The 21,896-nt window shown below is 47.6% G+C and overlaps 1 protein-coding gene across 1 annotated transcript in view; it reads right to left on the bottom strand.

Moving 5' to 3' along the window:
• Positions 1 to 144: 144 nt before the first annotated feature.
• The window catches only part of LOC104284662 (collagen alpha-1(XIV) chain-like), a 99,190-nt gene continuing 77,438 nt past the window's right edge, over positions 145 to 21,896 (bottom strand). The window contains exons 30-36 of the mRNA XM_009883022.1: positions 16,712 to 16,768; positions 16,462 to 16,533; positions 7,577 to 7,657; positions 7,449 to 7,480; positions 5,671 to 5,724; positions 2,884 to 3,000; positions 145 to 259 (exon numbers count right to left, since the gene is read on the bottom strand). Of these exons, the coding sequence (XP_009881324.1) occupies positions 145 to 259; positions 2,884 to 3,000; positions 5,671 to 5,724; positions 7,449 to 7,480; positions 7,577 to 7,657; positions 16,462 to 16,533; positions 16,712 to 16,768 (528 nt within the window). The remainder of the gene's footprint in view (positions 260 to 2,883; positions 3,001 to 5,670; positions 5,725 to 7,448; positions 7,481 to 7,576; positions 7,658 to 16,461; positions 16,534 to 16,711; positions 16,769 to 21,896) is intronic.

Here is a 21,896-nt window from a genome sequence, read left to right as displayed (position 1 = left end):
CCAATGTCTGCTGCATGGGGGTAAAATTGTCTCTGTGCTTTTGCTATTGCATTTCTTGGCTCTCCAAGAAATGCAACCCAGAACAGCCAGGGTTCACCTGGCCCCAATGCAGAGCTCTGCACTGCTGCAGGGTGGTGCGGAACCTCACTGGAAGTCGAGGTTGGCTCGCCCCCATACTGACCATTTCTCCTTTTCTGCCATCCATGCCTGGGGGTCCCCTGAGGCAGAGCTGAGGTCTCCCTCTTTTCCCTCGTGGACCCTAGAGAGGAAGAGTAGAGCTCAGTTAGCAGTACCCTCCAGAAACGTCCCACACCATCAGTTGGGGTTTTCCCCCTACAGCCCAACCCGGGCATCAGTAGGAGAAGATACTCAGAGCTCTCTGGATTTTGGATGCTCCCCAGACAGATCAGATGTGACGGGTCAGAGCCCTGAGCTTTGCCACCTCTGCCCTGGGCAACCACGAGGAGTTTCCTATGGTCCTCTGCTGCAGAAAGGATGGATGCTGCGGGGTAGAAGGCAGTTTTCTCTCCGTGACACTCTGTCTGTCCCGGCACTAATTTAAGAAATGGTCTCAGCAGGAGGAGAAGGGCTTGCAGATGGAGATAATACCCTCCCACACTAGACATGAGGGTGGCCTTGCTGCTGTGGTTCAGACCCGGGGACTTTCTCCTTTAATTTAGGGAAAAGACAAGTAGCAGTGTGGGTGTAGAAAGTGGCATCTCACAGCCTCTCTTTAATCAGCGTCCAAATGCAAGCCATTCATTATCTCATACGCGGCTTTCTAAGCATGCAGTGCTTGTAACTGCTAATATAAAAACTTTCAGCCTTTTTAAACATACATGAGGGGACCTCGTACTTTCAGCTCCTTCCCCCCTTCTGTGATTCTTTTGATATATTTTTCATTGCAAGGTACAGCCTGGGGAGCAAGGGAAAGGAGGATAATGTTGCTGCTGTGGTCTGAAGCTGGGTCTAGTCCATTTTTTATTGTTCTGGAAGGGTCTTTCTACACCTGCACCCCTTTAAGGAAAGGCTCAGGGGCAGTCCTTCCTATAGTCACCCTGTCATTGGTGAAGCACTGGGTGGGATTTAGCTGTAGCTGTAGGTTCCTGAACAACGCAGGACGCTCAGAGCACCCTCTGTGCCCTTGCACCATGGACAGGATTGCTCTAGGTCAAGCTTTTATTTGATGACATCTCGGAACACAACACAGATGTTCCATCTGACCATCAGTGCAATGTGAACCTTGCTGCATCACCCGCATTTCCCCCACCCTTAATCACATCTTCTCTAAGACTTAACACTCAGTGTTGCATATTTTTTGTTTTACGTCTCCAAAAAGCAGACTTTCCCGACATGTGATGCTCTTCCTCCGTATGGGGGGAAACCGGGTTAGGCATCACTAAAACCTACACAGACACCTTTATACCACCCAAGTCAGAAGTCCTGCAAGGGGCTGTAGAACAGGAAGATCTTTGAGACCCCCGCGAGAATGATGTACTTCAGAAAATGGAATCATTCACTGAGCAAGAACAAAGAGCTGATGTAATGAGGTCCCGACTCATTGAGACTTTCACACAAAATTAGGTCTGAATTGTCCCGACTTCTATCCTCAGAAACCAAAGCAATTTTCACCAGTGTATCTTTACCAGCACAGTCCTGAACTGTCAGATGCAGTTACACATCGACTAAATTCTCCGTGCTATTGAATGTGATTCTCTCTCAGTGAAGGATAATCATTGGTGATTGGAGTTTGGATTATTTGGCTGAAATAATTCGGCAGGGCATACCAGATTACAGACGAGAATCCTGCCTGAGTCTCTACCTCCCTTCCTTGTTTTCAACGCAGCAGCACAATTTAATTCCTGTTTAGCAGAAAACTCCACAAACCGTATGTGTGGATGTGTGTACACGCAGTCTCTGCACGCACAGACACACATACACACACGCAGATTAAATCCTTACACGTAGTTGTATAAGGATTCATCACTCAAGGGTGAAATATGGCACACCAGATGTTTGCCAGACTCACAGGCTGGCAGGAGTTAAAACAGGGCTATCCCCGAGAGAAGCTTATGGGAAACAGTTGGTCTTTCAGGTAGTCACCTAACTTTAGCTTTTCTTTTGTTCTCTGTTCTTTTATGTTATTTTACATACTCTCTTGTCCAAGCCTGAAGCTCAGCCAGTCCCACCAGCACAATTGAGAAGGGTATTTTCATTTCCAGTCCTCCTTCACTTGAAAAGTTCTTCGTTACTTAATGGATGCTGTCTAAGGGTGGGTGATTAGCATTAATCTCTAGTATCGTCCCTCCGCATTGTGTTGGCAGCGGCAAGACACTCTTCATTACCATAGAATCTGGGGGCAGCATGTTCCTGCTCATAAACAGTATTAGCATGTCTCATTTCCAAGTCTTTTTGTTAGATTTCAAAAGGTGCCCAGCATGTCTTGCATGCAAAGACACTTATTAACTATGGTCCACAAATGGGGTCTGAAAGCCACCAGCTCCTTCCGAAACCTTGGTATGCTGCTCCCCGGATAATTAGTGACAGGAGGGGTGCACTTGATGCCCTGATAAATTGAAATTATCATCCTTCCTTTCTTCACTCAGAGGTCACGTCGCTACACTGCAGATAGGAAAAGAAGAGAGGAAAGGGAAGAAAAAAGCCTCCATTGATAAATGCACTAAGAGATGAAGTAAGTTGACGAAGATCTCGCAGAAAGACAGCAGACTTTGCAGCCATCTCAAGATGGGAGACCTCGGGTGGCAGCTTGTAAGAGGTGGGGAGAGGTACACGGTGACATATGGGAACACATCTGTCACATGTGGATGTGAGGTGCAGATCTCAGCAGGGTTTAGGGCATGCTACGGACCACTTGCTGCTCACCTGTGGCCCTGGTTCACCCTGTGGCCCTTGAGGTCCGTCTGGTCCAGCCACTCCAGTCTTCCCAGGCCATCCCATTTGTCCTTTGAAGCCTCCCAAGCCAGGAACTCCTTTGGCCCCCTGAGAATCACCGACAGAGGGCAGTTCAGAGCTAAAACTGTGGCTTGGCTTTTGCACACCCCCCTCTCTGGGACGATGCCCAATAATTTCTAATGCCCAACTCTCCCTGCATATGCAAGCGGAGTCCTTTAGTCTGTAACCCTGGAAAAAACAATGACTCCTGAGGAGGAGAATGGGAGTTATTAAGAGTTGGCCTATGAATTTCCTACTCATCTGCACTCATTGAGCTTTCTCCTGGAGATTCTGTAAACTGAAAAGGCTCCCATGAAACACAGCAGGACAGACCTCCAGTCAGCCCAACCTCCAGCAGTGGCCGAAAGCAGATGTTTGTGGGAGAGGAGAAGAACAAGAGAGGAAGGGATGATATTTCCCCTGAAATAATATCCCAGCCTCCAACCATTCACCGCTCAGAGAGTGAGCCAGGGGTGTTGCTTGACAAGGGGACTCTTAGTGTTTGACCCAAATGACCATCAGGGGATGAGGACCAGAAAAGCTGTTACCAATATAAGCAACAAATTCTTTAAGACCCTAAATCAGCTGGAGACCAGATGGTGGAACTGAAAGTGAGAAGGGCGGGAGGGGTTGGAAAATGCCAAAACACTTGATGGAGGCTGTTGGGATTACTGTGTGGTTTTCTTTTTTTTTTTTTTTTTCAAAACAGTCTCTGTTTTAACTGAAAACCCAATTTTTCCCCCATGGGATGGTACAAATTTTCGATTTTTTCTTTTAGAGAAGAAAATGGAAAATTAAGAAATGGAGAGTCAAAATCAGTGGGGAGTGATCAAGGTGGGGTCTTCACAGGGAGCTAAGAGCAGAGTCCAGGAGCAGACCAGTTTGGAGACCTTTCCCACTCCCATGACCAACCTGCCCAGGAGGCAGCAGCATTATCCACTTCTTCTGCCCCACAGCACCCCAACGCACCCTCTACCCTGGGCATGGCGGTGTTGAATAAACTCTGACAATTAATCCCACTTCAAGGGTTTGACTGGCTTTTCCTCATTCTAAACAGGCGCCCTCCTGGGGTTTTGCACATCGGCAGAGGGTGAATTTAAGAAGACCTCCATCTCCTGCCCTTTCCAACTGCAGTCCCAGCCTTAATGATCCAGACAGTTGACATTTGCCCACTGGAAAGGGTACCTATGATGTAGAAAGTGTATAATTTTGTTAACTTGACCTGATGGACGTGGGATTTATTCCTTTATAAATGGCAGCTCGATGCAGTCTGGCGAGTACTAACCTTTTCTCCTTTCTCCCCAGGAACCCCTGAAGCACCATCGTCCCCTGATGCTCCCTGTTCACCCTGGAAAGAGTCAAGATAAAATCATGGCCAGTGGGGACTTGGCAAGGTGGCAATTTGTGGAAAGAACAGGCTCTTCTTCAGATTACAATATTATTTATTGAGTGGGACCCAGCAGGGTCTCTCTGCTTGCACATTAGTGGTACTCAAGGAGACTGAAAGAAATTTCATTAAAAAGCCCCATTACTTGACACATGCAATAGCGCCTGTGGAGCATCAGGGCTGGGGTGGATGAACCTGGCTGAGTCTTGCAAAGGTAAAAGAAGAGGTCCCCACCCCAGATGTCCAAGCATCTTCACCCAGGTCTGTGTTGGCTTATAGGAACAGATTCAGAATAACCCCATTTGTGCCCTTTGAAAGAAAGAATCACACTGCAGAGGTGGATTTGCAGCATCTGGAAAGTTTTTAGGAAACCTCTTACTTGTAGGCAGATGCAGAATTTAGATATTCACCTTTGGTCCATGTGGTCCATCTGATCCTGGGATTCCTGGTTTTCCAGGACTGCCAATTTCTCCCTGTCGATGGAAAAGCAGTGGATGGGCTGTAAGTGCACACAGCCCCTAAAACATTGGGAAAACTGGCTCCGAAATGGCAAGGTAAGTGGTACTTGAGGGGGAACATCATGAGACTCCTGGTAACAGAAAGCCTAAGTATTGCCAAAGTCCTACTTCAGACCAATGTAAATTTTAGACTGCCCAGACTCCAAGCCCATCTACATGAAAGTAGGTGGGAAATTCACTGAACAGTACTTAATTTACCCAATAGGCCAAGGCTGATGAAGGAAAACATTAATAACAACAACAATAACAACATATCCCATTGGCTCAGCCATCAACAGCTCCCTTAATTCTTATCAAGCTTTTCAAAACCCTTCATAAAAAGACCATTAAGGGTCATTATCCCTGTTTATCAAGGAAGGACCAATGGTGCTGACAATCGGAGCGATGTGCCCAGCAGTAATTGTGAATTGAGTCTAGGCAGTTGCTAAGCCACAGACCTGGAGGAGATTTGGGCAGGGGCTCTTTTGTTTTTGTTTTTTTTTTTACCCCAGATTATGAAAATGTTCCCTGCATGGATCCCTGCTTTGCGTGGCTGTGTCCTCCTGTGCTGCAGGCTGCAGCCCCATGCCACCAAAAGGGACTTCTCCTGCCAGAGTTAGGGTGGCTTAGAATCATAGAATGGTTTAGGTTGGAAGGGACCTTAAAGATCATCTCGTTCCACCCCTCTGCCCTGGGCAGGGACACCTCCCACCAGACCAGGTTGCTCAAAGCCCTGTCCAACTTGGCCTTGCTTCTTCATGCATGATGCTACCTTGGGCTTGAGTGCTGGAAATGGGGCAGGTAGAGCAGGACAGAAAGCCAGGCTTAGCTCACCTTGATGCCTGCAGCTCCGGGAGCGCCAATGCGTCCTGGGAGCCCTCGTAAGCCCTGAGGATAAAGCCGATCACAGTTGGTGATGTTACATCAAGGTGAGGACAGGAGGGAGGAACTCTGCATGTGCACAGGGCTAACCCCAACGTGGTACTGCAAGCTCTTCCCTTGCTCACAGCATCCTTCCCCACCGGCCTCACTCCAGTCTGGAGCCTGAGCATTCTTCTCTGCTTGCCCCAACCTTCACAGAATCATGCAGTGATTGAGGTTGGAAGGGAGCTCTGGAGGTCATTTTGTCCAACTCAAGCAGGGCCACCTAAAGCTTGACCAGGACCACGTTAGACAGCTTTTGAATATCTACTAGGATGGAGATTTCACAAGATCTCACGCATCTCCTACCTTTGTTCCTTTCTGCCCAATGTCACCTGTGGTCCCAGGATCACCTTTCCCTCCCTGCATAAAAAAAGAACAAGCAACAAACATATCACACATAGCCTGAAAGGTAAAGTATAGCATCACCTTGTGTTTATATTGTGCTTTTAACCACCAGGGACTCCTTGAAAATTTGCAGATCATCACAGAATCACAGAATGGTTGGGGTTGGAAGGGACCTCTGGAGATCATCCAGTCCCACCCCCTGCCAGAGCAGGGGCACCTCCAGCAGTTGCACAGGATGGCGTCCAGGCAGGTTTGGAATGGCTCCAGAGCAGGAGACTTCCCCACCTCTCTGGGCAGCCTGTGCCAGTGCTCTGCCACCCTCAAAGGAAAGAAGTTCCTCCTCATGTTAAGATGGAACTTCCTATATTCAAGTTTGTGCCCATTACCTCTTGTCCTGGTCACTTTACTGCTAGAAATACAGCCATCTCTGGGGTGGGACAGGGAATAACCTTGTAGGAGATGGGTGACTGTGACACAGCTGCTAGTGAAGTGGGACAAAATGCTGTGACAAGTCACCACAGGGGCTGTAGCTTACCCTGGGCAATGTTTGGAAAATGACCCTTGGGGACCTGTGTGTTGCAGTAAATGTTACTGAGGTTTGGGAGCTAATGGAGTGGCAACAATCAGGAGGACCTGCACTGTGGAGATGTTACATGGTCTCCCTCAGGTCTTGTGTTGGTCACTGCCCCTGGAGATTGAGTTTGTCATTCAAAGTCAGGCACTACCTGAATGATGTAGAGAATGTTCATAAATTTCAGTGAGTCTTCCTTTCCTGCTCCCTCCCAAATTTTTCTACTGATTTTTTTTTTTTATTATTTTATTGGGGTTTTTTTCTCTCATGGGAAAACAAAAGAGAAGAACCACCAGCTGATTTCAGCTTGTTTCCAGCAAGTAAAGAGAAGACATGTTCCCACTGAGCATCACTTTGGAGATGTGTTTTCAGTAATAAGGGGTTGAAGTCTCATCCACGTGCAGGAACTTATCCGGGGGCAAGGAAGGCATCCTATGTTGGCAGAGAACTAGCTTGTCCCAGGAAAATGAGGTCCATAAGGGCTTTGGCAAGTGATTGCTGTGTTCCCTGCCATCTCCATCAGGCAGGTCCGCATCAAGGAGGAATGGACTTGGTACATGAAGGAACTTGAAATTTGGGCCTTGGTAAGTAACAAAGGAAAAGTCATGCTGGAAAACGTGTGAAAATTTAGAAGTCTACCACTAGAGACATGGACAGGTTCTCTGCTGGCATCCAGAGAATGGCTCCTCCTAAAAATCAGGCCAGGATGTGCATTAGAGACTTCTCCAGGAGGTTTAGAGAGCAATTTCATCTCCCTTTTAGAAAGACTTACCCTGAGCAAGAACCTGACTCCAGTAACGAGGCCTGTAGGGTAGGGGAGGAGAAATTAACTCAGGGTCAAGAATGGCACAGAGCCTCTTTCTACCTGTGAAACAAACCACGTCCTTTCCAGCTACTCACCGGCTTCCCCTTCTGCCCCTGAAGACCTCTGTCGCCTTTGGCTCCCTTGTTTCCGTTCTTCCCATTAAGACCTGCTGTACCCTGCCAGAAAGAGAAGAAAATGTAATTTTAAGGTGGCTGAGGACAGTCATCAGGGTGGAAACTCAACAGTAAAAGCCTGGGTTGTGTGTTCCCGCAGTCAGAGGTCAAAAGCTACCCTAGTACTAGCACCAAGACCTGAGGCTGGGATGTAGCACCCGTTCCTCATGGGCTTGTAAGCCATCGGCATATGCAACCTGTGAGTTGATTTATTTATAATTACAGCTTGAGAAATAGAGGCACGCAGCAGCTAAAGGGTAGTCCTGGGCCAAGAAAATTTAGGTGGTGATGGCTGTGGTTGAAAATAGGAGCAAAGGGCAGGCAGCATTGCACTGCACGTCACTTAGAAGGATGCACACAACCCTGGGCACTGGGTCTGCAGTTTCAGACCCAGTCAAAGGAAAGCGCTGGGTGGTGAAATTTTATTTGGTAAATGAGTGGATCCTGGCATGGGATTGCCCACAGCTGCAGTTCAGAGGAGTTGAGAGCCAAAATAGAGATCCTCATCCAGCCCAGACTTGTGGGCAATGCTGGACAGAGGTGCTTCTCCAAGAAGACACCTTTTTGCCACACTTCGGAGGTTCTCGGCTTGTGGAACTACTTGGCAGCTCAGTTCAGTGTGGGACATGGGAGCCACCTCCAGCATTGGGGCCTCTTTGCGTGGTGTCTCCCACTGGTTCGGTAGCAAACTAAAAACTGCTTTAAATGCCCTTTTTTTTTTTTTTTTTTTACAAGGCTGCCACAGTCTACTCATCCATTCTGGCCAATTTAGATGGCAGTTTTCAGAACCTGGATGTGAGATGAAATTGGATTTATCCCCACTTGAGACACCGATTGCACAGGGCTCAGCTCACTCAGAGGAGAATGAATTGGCTGTTTAAGCAGATCAGGAGATGAACAAGTGGCATTCTCTCCTTGGAATTAATTTGCAGTAGGTTGTTGAGAGGAGACACATTTATTAAAAAGAAATACAAAAAAATCAGCCACCAGATTTGTATGCCAAGCAGACTCATCACCTCTCCAATTACTCCTCCTCTCAGTGATGAACAGATACTTCAAACATGATCGCAGTGACAAGCAAACATCCCAGAGACACACGGGTGGGATGGTGATGTCCCTGATAATGGGTCAGACTGCGGGGACAGACCCATTACCATTTCATCCCCAGATATAAAAATTCAGCTTCTCCTCTGGGGACCATCATGCTTCTTCAACCCCCTCCCCAGGTGTCGGCACATTTTGCATTTCAGAGTAAGGGGAGTATTTGGGAGCCAGCCAGGTGCTCCTCCACGGCTCTTGCCAGTCATGTCTGGATCGGGTAAAGTCCACGTTCCTCAAGCTCTGCCTACACTATCAGGAACAAACATCTCATGCAAGCCCTTTATTTACTAGTAGCTATTTATTGACACGATCAATATAAAGTTCCATCTGAGGAAGTAAATGGACCATAAAACCCCTGGCTAACTAGAGTTTCTCTGTTTGCTAGGACAGATTGCTTGCTTGGTGGGTAATAAACCTTTTGGTTTGATGGTTACATCTCACAAGCCCGGGATACCTTCAAGTGCCTGGCGTTTTTGAGCTGGCTTTGAACTGGGTACAGATCCATCTGGCCAGGGATTTACACACCTGGATCCAAAGGGATGGGCTAAAAATTATCCTGGAGCACTGCCTGATCCTGAAGGAACCTGACACTAGTTAGAGATTTCCCAATTAGCTGTAATATTTCTCTTAGTAGTCCCTAGTGTCTCCTGTGTCAAGGAGAGACCTTTCCTTTTTTTTCCCTGTGCTTCCCCACCTGCCCATGTCCAACTCTCATCTCTTCTGTCTGCCTTAGATCATGAGTTGCTTCTTGCCTGCTCTTGACCTGGAAGGAGCCCAAATGGCTTTAGGAAGAGTTAAGCTCACAATTTGTGCTGGTGGGCTGAAAGGTAGCTGGGTCTAAGCCATGCCTACTCGGTCGGGTAAAGATAAACAAGTTTTTGACCTGGGTCTTATCTCACCATAGGTGGACTCCTACTCATCGTGGACTGAAAAGACTTTGTCATATGGACTAGAAGGTTTATAATAAGGTTTGGACATGACAGCAGGTCTGTCCCTGCTTCAGCTGAGGGGGAGAAGCAGGTCAGAGAGGTGATGCTTTTCAAGGCCACCTGCACCCAGGACAAGAAAAAGATGGAATAGGAGGGGAAAAAAAAAGAGAGGAAGAGGAAAACATCTGAACCCTAGGCAAGGGAAAGAAGCTGAATGGAAATTTCTTCCCTCAGATTTACATTCTGCATTCTGCCAGGCAAATAAAGGCTGGGCAATAAAAGCTAGTAAAATGACAGTTTAAAGGCAATTACTGGTGGAGTACTGGAAATGGGTCCTGCTATTTGGTTCTGTTATTACAGCATTGCTGGAACAGGCTTCATTTAACTGCAAAGACACCAGGTACCACGAAGGCACAGAAACGCAGAGGCTTACTCATAAGTCCTGAGCGCTGGCTGTGACGCAAAGACGTCTTTTAGCAGCCAAAGCCCTCTGCTTCCGGGCACAAATTCCCCCGAAGCTTCGGGCTTGGAGCCAGGGAGGAGCCTGCCTTGTCTCCAGGCTTATGGTTCACACTCAGATGAACGAGCTGGGGAAGTGGCTGGGTCACCCTGGGAAAGTGTGGAACCTATCAGCGGAAACGTTGCCCCAACGGGGCACCCCACAAGGATGAACCTATTTGAAGACACACATCAAAGTGCTCATGCATTTCCAAATCATGGTGTATGCTGCAACCTTTGCTAAAAGGTTCCCCACCTCCTGGGCTTCAGTGCTCAATATTTGATGGGATGATGCATATTAAGCAGCTGGGAGTCTCAACCTGAGAGTTTCATCTCTGTTTTTATCCCTTCCCTGCCGTTCCTTGTGTCTAGACTCTCCTGCCCACAATTATTTGCTGCAGTCCTGAGCATCTTCCCCAAAAAATCCTTTCTTGGATTTCTGGGCCAACGGGAGCTGCCACTGGTCCTCACAGATGTAATGACCATTTATTCTCAGGCATTACATCTCAGACGTGGGTCAGCCTGTTCCAAAGCCTCCAAGGTATCTGGGCAGAGATTTCCAACTGTGGCCAGAAGATCTCCACTTATGGCCAGAAGATCTGGCTGACTAACTTCCCTTTGACAGGCCTGGACTCATCAGAAGTGCTCAGGGCACTTCTCTCAGTGCCCTGAGACTCATCTAAGTGCTCAGCAACTCATCAGGTCACACTCTCATGGAATCATGGAATCAAGGAACTTTCAGTTGGAAGGGACCTCTAGAGATCACCTAGTCCTACTCCCCTGCTAAAGCAGGATTGCCTAAAGCACAAGGGCAAGAGCTTTCAGGGCAAGAACTTCTTAGGAGGTGGCTTTTTCCACTCTTAGTGTCCAGGGACACCTCTTGTCAAGCCCAGGACAGACCCCTACACCCCACTTTTCCTCTTCTTTGGCTTGAAGTGGGCCCACTGCTCAGCAGGCAGGAGAACTGAGGTGCCATATGGGTACACTGAAATCTCCATGCAGCCAATGAAGGGAGGTAGAGCTCTCCTGTTGAGAACCTGAATAGCTCTTAAGAGTCGTCTGCCCTGCACCCTTATCTATATCAAGACCTCTTGTGTTCTTGATATCTATGGTAAAGCTAAATTCCTGCTTATAACCATTCTTACATCTACCGTACTCTGGGTTATTGGGCCTTGGTTATCACTTAGTTTTCAGATCCTGCAGAGAACTGTCTGGTTTTGACTATAGCACTGTGCTCTGTAATGGTGCCAAAAGAGAGTCCTTTAGCCTTCTGTTAGCCTTCCTGGACTGGTCATATTTAGCATCTGATTGTCCCAGTGTTACCCAGAATCCCCTGTCTTGCTCTCACTTCTTGCTTTGTCTTCAGGTGTACAGCTTTGATTTCACACCTTGTAAACTCCATTGCTCTCAATGGAGACCAAAAAAAAAATGGACCAAAAAATCCTGGATTTCTCCCACCCTTCCTCTCATGCATATGCTGGTGGCTCTGCTCCAATGCGGGCTTTGGCAGATGTGCTCTGGCAAGCGCTGAAGAATGAAGCACATCAGAAATGGTTCTGAGAGCAAAAGCAGAATGTCCAGGGTGGGTCTTCCACTTTCCAGAGAAGTTTACGCAGAACACCCAGAGAATAAGCACATGACTGTGCAGGTGATGGTGTTACCACACAGACCCTGTCTTCCTCAGTTATAGGGCAAGGACCCATGAGCTGCTGGTCAACTATAGAGCCCAGTTCACAAGAGGAGGTGAAGAACATCTCTGAGCTCCAACTTGTACACCTTGTGAGGAGGACTGCAAACCAGAATGGAGAGGGCCACGGCACACTGGTAATTGTAGACCCTGGAAATCCAAAATAAGGCATAACAGCAAGAGAGGAGTATTCAGAACAGAGCTTTAGGGAGAATAATGGGTTAACCTGCCAGTATATTAAAGTACAAAGCATGGGAAATAAAGAAGAGGAGCTGGAAGCCTTAATACACGATCAAGATTGCAACTTAATAGGCATAACAGGCTGCAATATTAATATGAAAGGGTGAAGCATGGCAGGAATATCAATATAAAAGAGCATAGTGTTTTAGAAAAGACGAAAAAGGAGGAAAAGATGTCTTGAATACCAAGAACACACTCATTTGCCTTGAGGTCCAATTGTAAAGTTAGATCCATTGAAATTGTCCAGGCAATGATTACAGGAAGACGATACAAATGCTGTCACTTGGTTGGGAACTCCTACAGATCACCAAATCAAAAGAGTAAATGGATAAGATTTTTTACAAGCCAGTTAAATTACTCAGAGTGAATTCAGCAGGACAGAAACTGACTGGCAAATTTTTGCAATAAGTTAGTGGCAATTTGTGGATATGAAAGATGGAATTAGAGGGAGCTGAAGGAAAATGAGAACTGCTAGCCATTACCTTCGAGACTTTGCGTAGGACAGATTTGGTACAGGTAGACTGGGCCAAGTACTTTGTTTTCAACAAAAGGGGAGAAGAGGACTTGGGGAATGATACACGAGACAGCCTAGCCTAACTCTCCAAGATAACTTGGGGAAAAAATAATCAAAAGTATCTGTGAGCGCTTAGAAGATAAAGTGAGACCTGGTCTTGCGGAGAACAAGTCACATTGGGATGTTCTGTCCTAACACAGGTTTCTGAAATGGATGATGTGAATCATGTTCCAAGGGTACCCTAAAGCTGCCAATAAAACAAGTCTGAGCATGGCTCACTTAGATGTGGAAAGTGAACATGGCAGACATCTAACCTGGGGTCAGATGAATTTCATCCAGGATGTCATATATCATGACTCTTCCAACAAGGCCCCAGCTCTGATCTGACTTTTGCAATTTTAGAAATTCAATGAAGGACCAAACCCAAGCTCTATTATCTCAGTCTAGCCCCAAGCACAGCACAGATAGCATTAACCTGCACCAGCAGTATCCTTAAATATTTCCAAAAGAAAGATTACTCAGTTTCTCTTGAACATTGATGGACAAGATACCACTTTCTGGTAGTTAAGTCTGTTATGTGACGGTCCCTGTGGGTGCTAGTAGAAAACAACACATCATCCAACCGAGACTTCATTGCTGGTCAGGATGGTGGTGTCCAGCTGTGCTTCCTTTGCAGGCAGCCGCCTCAACAAACATTTTCGCTCTACTCCTGTGCTACTGATGGTTGTCACCTGAGGATTCAGGTGTTCACAACAAAGCAATTTCAAAAATGCACTCCATCCAATGCCTACATGCGCTGATCCCAAATGTGGCGGTCCTACAGCACGTCACAGCCTCATCGCTTTGGCAAAGTGCTCAGAAGGTTGTTTGCAATTAGGCAGGGGTTGAAGTACTTAATTGAATGAGGGCCTTTTTCTCAGTGAGCAATTACCAGTCTGGATTACGGGCTTGTAAATAGTTACACAGCTGTGACCGGTAATCAACGGGCAGCGCTGAGCAGCTGTGGAGCCTTCACAGCAACAGATAGTTGCTGAGAATCGCCCTCCCCCACACAAAAAGGCATAATTGGGGAATAGGTTAAGAAAATACTGATATTTCATATTGCAATAAAACAATTGAACACGCTTGTATTTCTGTGACCTGATAAAAAGACCCTTCGTGTTCTCTCCCCTCCCTGTTCCTTCCTTTCCCAGTTGAAAAGAAGCCAGCAGGGACTTTTTTTTTCACTTTGGACAACCTTGGAGACCATTTTTTCACTTGGGGTTTCTTCCAGGTGAAACAGTGATGTTCAAAGGTATGTAAACACTTTTGCAAACCAAACTTGCTTTTCGAGTTTTTTTCCCAACTGCAGTTTGTCAGGAAACAAGGTGAACTAAAGGATTATCCACATCCTCCAGCATAACGGTTTTCTTTCTGGCCAGCAACACGCACGCACTGAGCGCTGAGAATACCCACTTGTAGTCAAATCTCTGAAGGATATACACATTTCTCATGGGATATTCAACATATAGTCACAATTCTTAAGCCATTTGATCATGAAACATCATCTGGTCATGTCTGGTGATGCCCCCTAATATGCTAAAGACATTAAAAAATAATAAATAAATGCATATTTCACATGTCCCTTGATGCAAAACGCAACATCCTTTTAAAACGTACCTCTGGCTGTGGTCCCCCCTGCCCACAGCTGACTTTCCAGCAAAGACGCTTTGAACGCGGGCTTTGTGGAGCAGCACTGAGTCAGCCTCGTCACATCCCACCCCGCAACCCATACACGTGGCTGTGGGGAGAGGATCAGCAGCGCAAGCCCAGCTCCACACCCAAGACTTGCAAAGGCAGAGAAACATGCTACAACTCACAGCAGAGCCCGGCAAGCCTGGTTCTCCTGGTTCCCCCTGCAAGGAAAACGGTGATGAGTTACCATGGCGAAGAGCTCCATTTCCTCTGGAAATGGGGGTTGGTGTAGGAGATACCTACAGCTGTGGAAGAGGAGACAAGGAGACCTCTGTGGACCCCTCTGCAGAGGCAGATGGAGGGGGTAGGTAGGATACCCCAAACATCTCAGCTGGTCAGATGAATGGAGCCCTACATCTCCACTGACTATAACTGGAGCTTAGACAGCAGTTCACACTTCATGCCTGAATATTGACATTTCAGTGAGTCATTATTGACCATTTTAGCCCAGGAAAGATGCCAGAGCACTCTGCTGCTTTACAAAATAGGAGAAATAGGGCTCTCCTGGAAAAGCGCAGCTATTTCTGCTCTCTGGTAGCCCCATAACATTTCAGTCAGCAATTTTGGAGAGGGAATGCAGAATTATATTCTGTGAGAAAATCATGACGGGATTTTACACATCAGTTCTTGCAGGAGAAGCCTTAACATAGGTGCTCACTGTACTCACCTTCTGTCCCACTGGTCCTCTTGTTCCGAAAAGGCCCATCACTCCCTTGGACCCAGCTTCACCTTTGACTCCCTAAAATTTTAAAGTTCTTGTCAAACACATTTTGAATACCTACTGCTCTTGAAGTGACCCTCCCTGAGAGATACCAGCAGAAGAACCCGTGGAGATGGCAGAGAGGATGACAAAAAGCACCATTTTTATAGCAGACTTCAGCCCCAGGAAGCCCAAAGGTCTGTATGGCGGCAGTGCTGGGGACAAAAGCCACCAGCTGTGGAATGGTTTGGCAGATACCTCACTGAACTGTCCTGTAAAAGAGTTGGTGCCCAGTGATGGGGACGGAAGGAAAACAAGCAGAAAGCCTCTGGATGAGCTTCCGCATTGCACACTCAAGTACAAGACCCCGTTGGACTTACTGGTGGTGGAGATACTACTCTGGGGCTCTGTCCAAAGTCACTCAGATATTTGATTGGGATGTGTATTTGCTTTAGGAGATGCTTACGTGTTATTGTTTTATTAGAAAGCAATGTGACAGATATCATGTATGGGCTTTCATCTGACTTAAAAAAAAAACAGGTACCACCCATGGGAGCATCTCCACAGGTTTCCTTTATAGTCGCTGGAGACTTAATCAGTGCAAAATATTGTGGTAAGGACACAATTTGCCTCTTCACAAGGGAGATGCGCACACTGGGTCAGGCAATTCCCACCCTGAGCTACACTGATTATACAGGTCCCCATGGGAAACAACGGGAGCTGGATGACTTGCTCAGACAGGGATGCTGCTGTTGTAGATACTTATATTTATTCAGCAGACACCCTGGTCCTGGGTCAGACTGGAGCAAAAAGTATTAACATAATATGAAAATATGTATGATTAGTACATGGAGATTTAGTCTGTGACTCAGTCGGAGAGTGGGAGAGTCATGTGGTTCCTCCCAGTGGAATGGTGATGGGTTGAGACCCAAGACACCCACAGGGTGCTCTCAAAGAGCAAAGGCGGATTGAGGAGCAGGCGACTCACTCTGCCACCACCCAGGGGACAGCCCTGTGTGATGAACAAGAACACAGGAGCCAACCAAGCCTCAAAAAGAATGTCACAAGAGCTGCAGGGTTTGAAGGAGCATGGCCAGCTCTTGGAGGGAGACGGAGATGCGGGACGCTTACAGTGCTGCAGCAACTGAATGGTCACTTTTCCTGGAGTGATCCTGTGCTGCAGACATGGTCCCAAAGTTACAGACGTGACACCTGGCAAACTGGATGTGTATCACATTCCCAAGCCCCAGCCCAGCATCCTCCTCTCCCTTTCTGCGTGAGCATGTCCTTGCACCGTGTTCTCCAGCAGGCATGTGGGAAGGGACCATGCAGAGATATCACTCCCTTCCTCCCACAACTGGTGACCTTTTGCTGTGTCCCTCAGTTGCATTGTGAGGTTCATACCTTTTCTCCTACAGGCCCATCCTCTCCCTTCTCGCCTTTGTCTCCGTCAAAACCTGGCAGGCCCCGTTCACCCTGAAAGGTAAGACAGAAATTAGTGGATTGTGCCTTTCTCCTGGAAGGACCCAGCTCTCAGCCACTGGCCCTGGACCAAAGTGCTGGTTCTCAGTGCTCATCCCAAGCTGTGCTTGGGGCTGATGCCACCAACAGTTGGAAAGGGACAGCTTAAACAGTCAATAAGAGTCAAACTTACGGGATCTCCTTTACTGCCTTTATAGCCCTGGGGTCCAAAAATAGTCATGGGCTCACCCTAGAGAAAGGAGACATGGAGAGATGTAGACACCCGGTGATACATGAACGCATGGGTTCCACTGGATGGAACCGCACTTGCTATGATGGGCAAAATAGTAATTCACACATCTGCAATGAAGATAAGCATTTCCCAAAGTGTGGTCCATATGCCAGGGAAGGCACATATGCTCCACAGCACAACATTAATTGTTAAGAGTTTTAGCTAAAAGCTGGACGATGAACGTGCACAGAAAACTACAAGAAGTTTTAGCTGTGCAACTCCTTGCTACAAAAGTGTTGGGGCCCACTGGTGTTACCTTAGTCTAGAGTTCTCAGGTGGAAATGGAGCTGTGCACGGCATGACCCTGATGTTCAACTCCTAATCCAAGGCTATCAGTGGTGGGACAGATTCATATCTAACATGGTGGCTTGGCTCCTTCGCCACCATATGTCACTTAGGATGCCAAGGTTTGATCTCTCCCCAGGTGTGGGAGCTGGCCATAGGCAGGGTAGTGAATGGGTCTACTCATGGTGTCCTGATTTATGGACACAGAGCTGGAGCTAAGGAAGGGGAGAGACAGTAGCTACAGGCATGCAGTAACCCCACAGACACATCTGTGTCAAGTCTGCTTATCAGCTCAGCAGCTGAGGAGGGACATTTTGCTCCTCAGAGAGTGCAGAAGCTGCGACAAGGCTATTCCCATGCAAGACATGGCTCTGCTCTGGTGAAGTGATGGTTATATCTCCAAAGTAGCGATGCTGTCCATAGTTCAGAGGGAGGAGGGCTGAAGCCACCTTCTACTGGCAATTGTAGCCCACTTGAAAAAGGACTCCCTTTACACCAGCTCTCTTCAGTTCAGGGTGATTGTGCCTTGCTGCTGGAGTCTTAACAACCATGCATCAATCAATATTCCTCAAATTTTCACAATCTTTTTGCAGTTAATTCAACCATCACCATCACCATAGGACCCTGATCAAATTCTGGCTTAATATATCCTCCTGCTTCCCTGCTCTGGAGGGACTCTAATGGAGACAGGATAAGGCCCAATCAATTTTGGGGACAAAAGGGAAAATAAAGATCCTGTAGTTCGATCCAATACATAGCACAGGCCCTGGGATCCACGCAGATACTCCTGTACTGTTGAAGAGTTCGAAAGAAAGTTAAGCCGCAATCATGTGGAACAAACCCAAGCCAATTATCCCCCCCCGTTTTATCTTGCACTCTGCCTTATATTTAATTAAGGTATTCTTTGGAAAACGCATTACACATTCCTTCAGCTTGGAAGGTGTTTTGAGGCCTCTTCACAAAGCAGATTAAGAATTGATTTGTCTCTGGAGCGAGTCCCCTTTGAAAGTAGCTTCCTCAGAGACAAATCGGCCTTAATCATTTAATACTGCATGACTCAAAGGCAGAATCATCATGTAGGTTTTCTAAAACTCATTTTCTAACAAGCCATTTCAGCCAGGAAGGAAGTTAACAAAACACTGGGCAGAAGTTCAGCATTTTCTGTGTATCTTCCAGGAGCGCTTTGGGAATTATTTTCGCATTACCTGCTATGAGCCAGCTCAGGCTTTTCAAGATTGCAGTATGCTTTGGGGTGAACTGGTTATACCAAAATCAGGGGAAATGTTCTTCCTCACTTAATTCACAGGAGGCATTTTTGTACCCCGGTGAATAGTTGCCAAAATGACTTTTTTTTTGTTGTTTTGTAGAATCCCATCAAAGCTATCATGCAAGCACAGCCCAGAGCGGTGTGTCCAGTGCAAGGATGGCAGTGACAAAGTGGATTGAACCTGGTGGAGACCCTCAAGAAGGAGGGTCTACATGTTGTCTTCCCCTGCGTACATGGGTGTACAATGTAGAGGGGATGGATCCAGGCTCTTCTTGGAGGCACACAGTGAAAGGGCAAGTTGCAACAAGGGAAACTCCTGTTAGACAGAAGGAAAAACTTCTTCCCCCTGTGGGGTGGCCAGATGCCCAAGCAGGGACACACAGGAGCACACAGGAGGGCCTGAGCCTCAAATCCTGAAGGTGTCATTGGCAGTGGGATCTTGATCCAGACACATGGATGGCACTGCACACAACACCATGTGTCGAAGGTAGGATTTAAAGTCCTCTTTGACGAAAGGCATTTGCACCCCATCGTCTGGGATCCTTCCTCGGTGCTCCACGCTGGGTGGGCTGTGCTCACCCACGTGTAATGATACTAATCTTACAAAATCACTAAGACCCCAGATATTTGAAAACACACATAAATATTTTTTACCATTTGTGCCTCTACCTTGTCCGATCACTGACTCATTTAAATAACTGTCTGTCTGCTCACTGGTAACTATAAAATCCTGAAAGCCTTTTACCCCATCTGCCCCAGAAAGTGACAATCTGGAATGTCCTTACTCTTTCTCCCTTGGGTCCCAGAAGTCCCCGATCACCCTGAACACAGGAAAGAAAGAAAGAAAGAAAAAAAGACAGTGAGCGATTCCCTTTTTTACTCACTCTTCTCGTGTTGCTCTGTCCACTGATTTGCATGCCAAGCCACTAAGATCTATCACAGCTGGAAGTCAGTCTGCAAAATGATTAGCTTACCACAAGAGATTGCGTACAACTAGAATTTATTGCATTGACAAAATAAAATAAAATAAAATAAAGACCCAGAGGACTGAAGTGGTTTGCCTGACTCCATGCTCAGCACATCCATGATGTGGAGCTATTGCTGGATTTCGACCTCCCAACGGGATGTAGCATCTCCATGCTGCAGAGACGAGCCTACACTTCTAGGGTGGGAAGGCATCCTATATAATACAGGATTTCCCAAATTTCAACCTCAAATCTGGCATGCTTTACTGAGAATGTATGATATTATTAGTTACTCTTGGAAGTTTTTTATAATGGGTATGGGACATGAGGCTGATGGGCAGGACTTATTCCTGATGGTATCTCATAACCTCCTCCAGTGCTCAAGACTGGTGTGGTGACAGCAGGAGAAGGGGGAGGCTGCAAAGACCAGGAGGGGACAGGAGAATAGAGACAGGCTTTGAAACTGCATTTGAACTGCTTGTGAGTGACAGAGCTGTATAGGGATCCCTCCCCCGGTGTCCCATTGCACACACCTGACATTTGGGACAAAATTTGCTCTTCTCAGTACTCCACTTTCCAAGGGTCACAAGTGGGATGTAGCAGAAGGAGACCAAGGGGACTCCTGCTCACCGACACAAATGAAAGGGTATGTGTTGCCTGGTGGGACAGGCATTGTCCTGCCGATGCTGTAGGACATTTGCTCCCTAGCCCTCTTCCCTCAACCCTGCACATTTGGGGATCAACCAGAGCATACCAGGGGTCTCCTTCTGTCCAAACTCCCAAATTTTCTTCCAAAAAGAACTAGGCATGCATAAAGACAGCATGCACCCTCACCACAGCCCAGCCATTAGAGAGGGCTGCTAATGCCACTTCACACTTGCACACACGGATCGAGGTCCCCTCCCAGTCCACCCCCAGAAGATGCTGGGATTATTCCCACTGCTTTAACAGGGGCTTCAGCAATGTGGACTGCTGCAGAGAAAGACTTCCCACAACGATGCCTTCCGCCTCAGACACTGTGTGGATAAGAGGACTGTTGCTTACTCTTTCGCCTTTCACACCTGGGAAGCCTTTTGGACCCTGCAGGAACACAAAACAACATGTGAAGTTAAATACCATCAGGGGAAGGTGTTAGAAAAGAGCATCCTACACTTGAAGAGCTGCCTCCAAGGACGGGGTCCACCTCAGAGAAGCTGCTAGTGGGACCACCTCTACTCTCCTTTCCTTCCTCCCAAGAGCAGTTTGAGAAGTGAATCACAGGGGTGCAAAGACAATATTTAGCCTTAAGCTTCTGTCCACCACTGGCACAACTCAGGATCTCTTGCCAATCGTATCCTGGGCTGCATCAAAAGAAGCGTGGCCAGCAGGTCAAGGAAGGTGATTCTGCCCCTCTACTCTACTCTGGTGAGACCCCAGCTGGAGTACTGCATCCAGCTCTGGAGTTCTCAACATAAGAAAGACATGGACCTGCTGGAGCGTGTCCACAGGAGAGCCACAAGGATGATCCGAGGGCTGGAGCACCTCTCCTATGAGGAGAGGCTGAGAGAGTTGGGGCTGTTCAGCCTGGAGAAGAGAAGGTTCTGGGGAGATCTTATTGCCGCCTTCCAGTCCCTAAAGGGGGCCTACAGGAGAGCTGGGGAAGGACTTTTTACTAGGGCATGTAGTGATAGGACGAGGGGGAATGGCTATAAACTGGAAGAGGGCAGGTTTAGATTTAACATTAGGAAGAAGTTTTTCACTTTAAGGGTGGTAAGGCAGTGGAACAGGTTGCCCAGAGAGGTTGTTGAGGCCCCATCCCTGGAGGTGTTCAAGGCCAGGCTGGACATGGCCTTGGGCAACCTGGTCTGGTGGGAGGTGTCCCTGCCCATGGCAGGGAGGTTGGAACTCGATGATCTTCAAGGGCCTTTCCAACCTAAACCATTCTATGATTCTATGATTCTTGGCAGATGTATAAATTTAGCCAACCTCCCCCATTTTTTAAGCCATGTACTGTGCTTTTCATACCCTTAACATTAATGAGATGCAGTCCCCATTCAGAGAGCATAGGGGAAGGGGTACTCCTGAGGGCTCCTCCTAGATGGGGGTGATGGGGATCCCCAGATGTCCCCCGTGGCAGGTTGGAGCCCCTGCAGACAGTCAGGATGTGAAACACACCTGGAGAGCTGAAAAGCCATGGTGGTCACCCCAGGTGTAACCCATTTGCAAAACTGGGGACTGGTGACCTCCCATGACTACACAGAGAGGTGGCACCTTCCACCTGCCGAACTGGCAGCTCATCACAGGGATGGGCATGGACAGGATGGATGGGAGGAGACAGAGCACAAGTGCAAGGTTCTGCATGTAGGTCAGGGCAATCCCATGCACAAATACAGGCTGGGTGGAGAATAGATGGAGAGCAGCCCTAAGGAGAAGGACTTGGGGATGTTGGATGATGAGAAGCTCAGCACGAGCAGGCAATTTGCGCTGGCAGCCCAGAAAGCCACCAGCATCCTGGGCTGCATCCCCAGCAGCATGGCCAGCAGGGCAGGGGAGGGGATTGTGCCCCTCTGCTCTGCTCTCATGAGACCCC

Source organism: Charadrius vociferus, unplaced genomic scaffold, assembly GCF_000708025.1.
Source record: "Charadrius vociferus isolate BGI_N301 unplaced genomic scaffold, ASM70802v2 scaffold32, whole genome shotgun sequence".
Taxonomy (NCBI): domain Eukaryota; kingdom Metazoa; phylum Chordata; class Aves; order Charadriiformes; family Charadriidae; genus Charadrius; species Charadrius vociferus.
Note: the sequence above shows the minus strand (reverse complement) of the source record. Positions and strands in the feature narration are given on the sequence as shown.